Raw genomic sequence first — 4,507 nt, 5'->3', positions numbered from 1 at the left:
TGGGCGATGAGCGAATTGTCGTCGCTCCGGCGAGGCTTATATCCCCCGCCGGGCGGAACTTAAATGCGAGTCCGCGTTTGTCGCGTCAGCCCCCTGGGGGCTCGACCGCGGCACTTGTATTCCACTTGTATTCCGGACCTCGTTGTGATTAGAGCTGGTCTCTGGTCTTTGGTCTCGGTCTCCGTGGCTTCCTTTAGGGTGTAGGCTGGCTTGAGGCGATCTACTGAGACGTGCACTGGTTTCTCTTTGATGTTTATTTTGAATGTCTTCTCGTCTCTTTGGAGCACTTCGTAAGGCCCGTCGTATAGTGCTTGCAGGACTTTGGACGGTGCGTCGCACCTTAGGAAGACCTTGGGTGTCTTCTCTAGGTCCTTGAAGACGAAGGTTGCCCCTTCTCCGTGCCTGCGTAGTCTCGGTTGTAAATGCTCCATGGCCTTTTTCAATGTGTTTAGGTATTCGTGTTCCTCTTGGCTCCGGCAGGTTTTGCCTGTCAGGAACTGTCCTGGTAGCCGTATGGCTTCCCCCAGGACTAGCTCCGCGGAGGTAGCCTGCAGGTCTTGCCTTGTCGCGGCTCGAATTCCCATCAGTATTACTGGGAGGACCTCTGTCCATCGCTCTGTCTGGTGGCTCTTGATGGCAGCCTTTATCTGTCGATGGAGGCGTTTTCTCATGCCGTTTGCCTGCGGATGGTATGCGGTTGTTCTCCAGTGGGTGGCTCCGATCAGTTGTGTTAGCCTTTTGAATAGGTCTGCCTCGAACTGACGACCCTGGTCGTCCGTGGTTATCCTTAGTGGGACGCCAAACCGTGCTATCCACATGCTGAATAACTGTTTCGCTATTGTTTCTGCTGTTATGTCGGCTACCAGTATTGCTTCGAGCCAGCGTGTGAAACGATCTATTATCGTCAGGCAATAGCGATAGCCTTCTGAACTCGGTAACGGACCGACGAGATCCACGTGGATATGTTCGAAACGTTGTTGGTCCCACTACGTTGTGGATCGGTGCCTTGTTGTGCCTTGTGATCTTGGCTTTTTGGCATTGGATGCATGTCTGTACCCAATGTCTGCAATCTTTTTTGATGTTTGGCCAGACGAATCGGCTTGCTACCAGCTTGGTTGTTGCCTTTATGCCTGGATGCGCCAATCGTGCAGCGATTCGTACTCTTGTCGGCGGAATTCCTGCGTAAGGTACGGTCGCGCTATCGCTGCGCTGGTGTCACAGTATACGGCTGCTTTGGTGCCGGGCACGGGTACCCTCTCCAGCCGGAATCCTTTCTTGGCTTCTAGCACTGTCTGCAGCTCGTTGTCGCTCTCTTGGGCCTTGGCTAAGTCCTTGAAATTGATTCCTTGTCGTATCTCTTCGATTCTGAACAAGGCGTCGGCTACTACATTATCCCTGCCTGCGATATAACGGATGTCAGTTGTGAACTGGCTTATGTATTCCAGGTGGCGTGCCTGCCTTGGCGAGCATTGTAGCGGATCCTGATCGAAGGCGTAGGTTAACGGTTTATGGTCCGTTAAGATGGTGAATGGCCGGCCTTCCAGCATGTGCCGGAAGTGTTTGACCGCTGAGTATACAGCCAGTAGTTCCCTGTCATAGGGGCTGTATTTTGTTTGTGCGTTGTTCAATTTTTTGCTTAGAAAGGCCAGTGGTTGCCAGGTCTGTCCTTTCTCTTATTGCAGTACTGCCCCTATTGCTACGTTTGACGCATCTGTTACCAGTCGCCACTCTGCTGTTGCGTCTGGGTGTGCTAGCAGAGTTGCTTGCGCCAGGCTTTCCTTTGTTTCGTTGTATGCTGTCTCTCGCTCAGGTGTCCACTCTACCGGCACGCTTCCCTTCTTATTGATGCCTTTTAGCGCCTCGTTTAGGGCTGCCTGAGTTTGGGCTGCTCCTGGTATGAACCTCCTGTAGAAGTTTGTCATCCCCAGGAATCGTCGTAGCTGCTTGACGGTTGTCGGCTTCGGGAAGTCTCGTATAGTGTGTATCTTGTGTTCCGGAGGTTTTGTCCTCTCGGCCGAGACTTCGTACCCTAGGAACGCTATTTTGCTTTCTCCCAGGACACACTTTGCTGGGTTGATTTTGATTCCGTGCCTTTCGAGTCTCTGGAATACCTCGTGCAGGTGCTGCCTATGTTCGTCTGAGATGCTATTAGGATATCGTCGATGTACACGTAACAGTACTCCAGGTCTTGGAGTACGCTGTTGACAAACCGTTGGAACGTCTGTGCCGCGTTCCGAAGTCCGAAAGGCATGTACTTAAATTCGAACATGCCGAACGGTGTCATGATTGCCGTTTTCGGTATGTCCGATGGATGTATCGGGATCTGGTAATAGGCCCTGACTAGATCGAGTGTGGAAAATACTGTCTTTCCCTGCAACGCGTGTGCGAAGTCCTCCAGGTGCGGTATGGGGTATCTGTCTGGTACTGTCCTGGCGTTTAGTTTGCGGTAGTCTCCACACGGTCGCCATGTTTGGTCCTTTTTGGGTACAAGGTGTAGTGGTGCTAACCACGGGCTCTTCGAAGGTTGTATGATTCCTTCTTTTAACATTAGGTCGAAATCGGTTTTGGCCGCTCTCAGCCTGTCAGGTGCCAGCCTGCGCGGTCGGCATGCTTCGGGCGGGCCAGGTGTTGTTTTTATGAAGTGTTGTGTTTCGTGTTTTACCTCGCGTTGTTGTCCTGAGATGTTCGTAAGACCCGGATATTTTGCTAATACCTCGTGGTACTTGGTTTGCGTGCCGATTGTTTTGACGGAAGGCGTTGCCGTGATGCTTGCGGTGCCTCTTGTTGTCAGGCCTGTTTTCCCGTCTATCAGTCTTTTCCTTTCCATGTCCGGCAAGAGACTGTAGTGTACCAGGAAGTCGGCTCCTAGTATCGGCTGCGTGGTATTAGCTACCGCGAATCTCCAAGGAAACGCTCTTCTAAGTCCAAGTTCTGGCTGGAGTGCCACGGTGCCGTACGTTGGTATCTTTTTTTCCATGTCCGGCAAGAGACTGTAGTGTACCAGGAAGTCGGCTCCTAGTATCGGCTGCGTGGTATTAGCTACCGCGAATCTCCAAGGAAACGCTCTTCTAAGTCCAAGTTCTGGCTGGAGTGCCACGGTGCCGTACGTTGGTATCAACGTACCATTGGCGGCGTACAATTGGTACGGGGTTGGTTTGAGGTTGCCCCTGTTACGTGTCGGAGGTACGATGCTTACATCTGATCCGATATCTACAAGGAATTTTTATTCTGTCACCTTGTCGGTGACGTGTAGGCGGCATAATCTTGGGCTGTTTTCAACGGCCGCCGTCATTGAGAGCCCTGGGGATTTTCCGCGCTCTTATCGTTTATAACAAATTGGCACGGTTTCTCGCACTTGTGTGCTTTTATCCCGAAGCGCCGGTGGTAGTAGCAAATCTGGTTGTGCCTCCTACCTCTAAGTCGGTTACGTGATCTGCTTCGGGATCTATTTTTCTCCCAGGCACTGGTCATTCTTTCCACCTTTGTTGTTAGGGCTGCTATTTGCTTCCGGAGTTCTTCCAGTGATTCTTCCCTCGGACTTGTCGGCTGTGGACCGGTAGTAGCTAGTACTGCGGTTTTACTACCGATCTCGTGTATTCTGTCGGCTTGCTCAGCTACGCTGTTGAGGTTATCTTCGCCTCGGGTTGCTAATATGGCTTGCGTCTGGGCTGGCAGGCGTCCTAGCCCCAGAGTGCGCAATAGTTTTTCGGAAACTGTAGTCCCGGCTAGAGTTGCCAGGTGCCTCAGAAACTGCGATAGTTTTCTGTCTCCCATCTCTTCAGTTTCCAGGAGTTGGCGTATTCTGTACTCCTGAGAGTCTGTCAGCCTCTGTATCAGTGCCTCCTTTAAGGCTTCGTATTTTCTGCTGCTTGGAGGGTTAATAATTATGTCCTTGACCTCCTTTGCTTGCTTCGGCTCTATCTTTGAGAGGGCGTGAATGTACCTCTCATGGTCGCTCCCTATCCGGCAAAGCTCGAACTGTCCTTCTATTTGTGCGAACCATAGTTCTGGTTCCTCTGGCCAGAATGGCGGAATCCGTATGGTTATTTTGCCCGTGTGCGGGCTCTCCTCGATTATTATCGACTTGTCTGTTTCCATCTTGGACGTCGGGGTCACCAGTTTTTGGCGAAGTTTGGAGGATGGTTAGATTTATAACGTGGCAGCGACCGTCGCCTCTCTGCCGTGTCGATAACTTAATCCTAGCAGGTTCTTTTGATAGAGGCGTTCGAAATAACGAGAGAGCGTATCCGGTAATATGTACAGTGTATTTACAGTCTTATGTACAGGCTATGTGGTTGGCCCTGAAAAGGGCCGATTGTGGTATTTTATGTGGCCCTGAAAAGGGCCGTTTAATACGGCTGCCGGCGGTGTAGATGCCCGCGGTGATATGGCTGCTGGTGTCGCCAGGCAGCAGGGCGACGTTGGTCGGCTGTCCCTGGCGCTCACGAGGATTCGCGGTGGCCGTGTGAGTCTCTGGCGTTACGGCGGCGGCTGCTGCTGCTGCGGC

General features: G+C 52.0%; 3 protein-coding genes across 3 annotated transcripts in view; 1 reads left to right on the top strand and 2 right to left on the bottom strand.

Moving 5' to 3' along the window:
* Window positions 1–59: 59 nt before the first annotated feature.
* LOC108758982 (uncharacterized) lies at window positions 60–818 on the bottom strand. The gene has a single exon (XM_018504236.1). The coding sequence runs from the start codon at window positions 816–818 to the stop codon at window positions 60–62; it is 759 nt and encodes a 252-aa protein (XP_018359738.1).
* A 1,220-nt stretch (window positions 819–2,038) lies between these two features.
* LOC108758981 (uncharacterized) lies at window positions 2,039–4,098 on the bottom strand. Its single transcript, XM_018504235.1, has 2 exons — window positions 3,414–4,098; window positions 2,039–3,210 (listed from the first exon to the last, which is right to left on the bottom strand). The coding sequence occupies exons 1-2, from the start codon at window positions 4,096–4,098 to the stop codon at window positions 2,039–2,041; spliced, it is 1,857 nt and encodes a 618-aa protein (XP_018359737.1).
* Window positions 4,099–4,387: 289 nt separating this feature from the next.
* nolo (ADAMTS-like no long nerve cord) overlaps window positions 4,388–4,507 on the top strand; it is a 29,594-nt gene continuing 29,474 nt past the window's right edge. The window contains exon 1 of the mRNA XM_018504234.1: window positions 4,388–4,463. Within this exon, the coding sequence (XP_018359736.1) occupies window positions 4,388–4,463 (76 nt within the window). The remainder of the gene's footprint in view (window positions 4,464–4,507) is intronic.

Source organism: Trachymyrmex cornetzi, unplaced genomic scaffold, assembly GCF_001594075.2.
Source record: "Trachymyrmex cornetzi isolate Tcor2-1 unplaced genomic scaffold, Tcor1.1 scaffold1637, whole genome shotgun sequence".
Taxonomy (NCBI): Eukaryota; Metazoa; Arthropoda; class Insecta; order Hymenoptera; family Formicidae; genus Trachymyrmex; species Trachymyrmex cornetzi.
The sequence above is the reverse complement of the archived record's forward strand: the minus strand, read 5'-3'. Positions and strand labels throughout refer to the sequence as shown.

Bases quoted from the DNA above. Each gene is read 5' to 3' on its own strand.
- LOC108758982 (XM_018504236.1), bottom strand. From the start codon at position 818: ATGTGGATAGCACGGTTTGGCGTCCCACTAAGGATAACCACGGACGAC.
- LOC108758981 (XM_018504235.1), bottom strand. From the start codon at position 4,098: ATGGAAACAGACAAGTCGATAATAATCGAGGAGAGCCCGCACACGGGC. The intron at 3,211-3,413 runs GTAGGAGGCACA...AATTCCTTGTAG, and splicing joins ATCACGTAACCGACTTAGAG to ATATCGGATCAGATGTAAGC.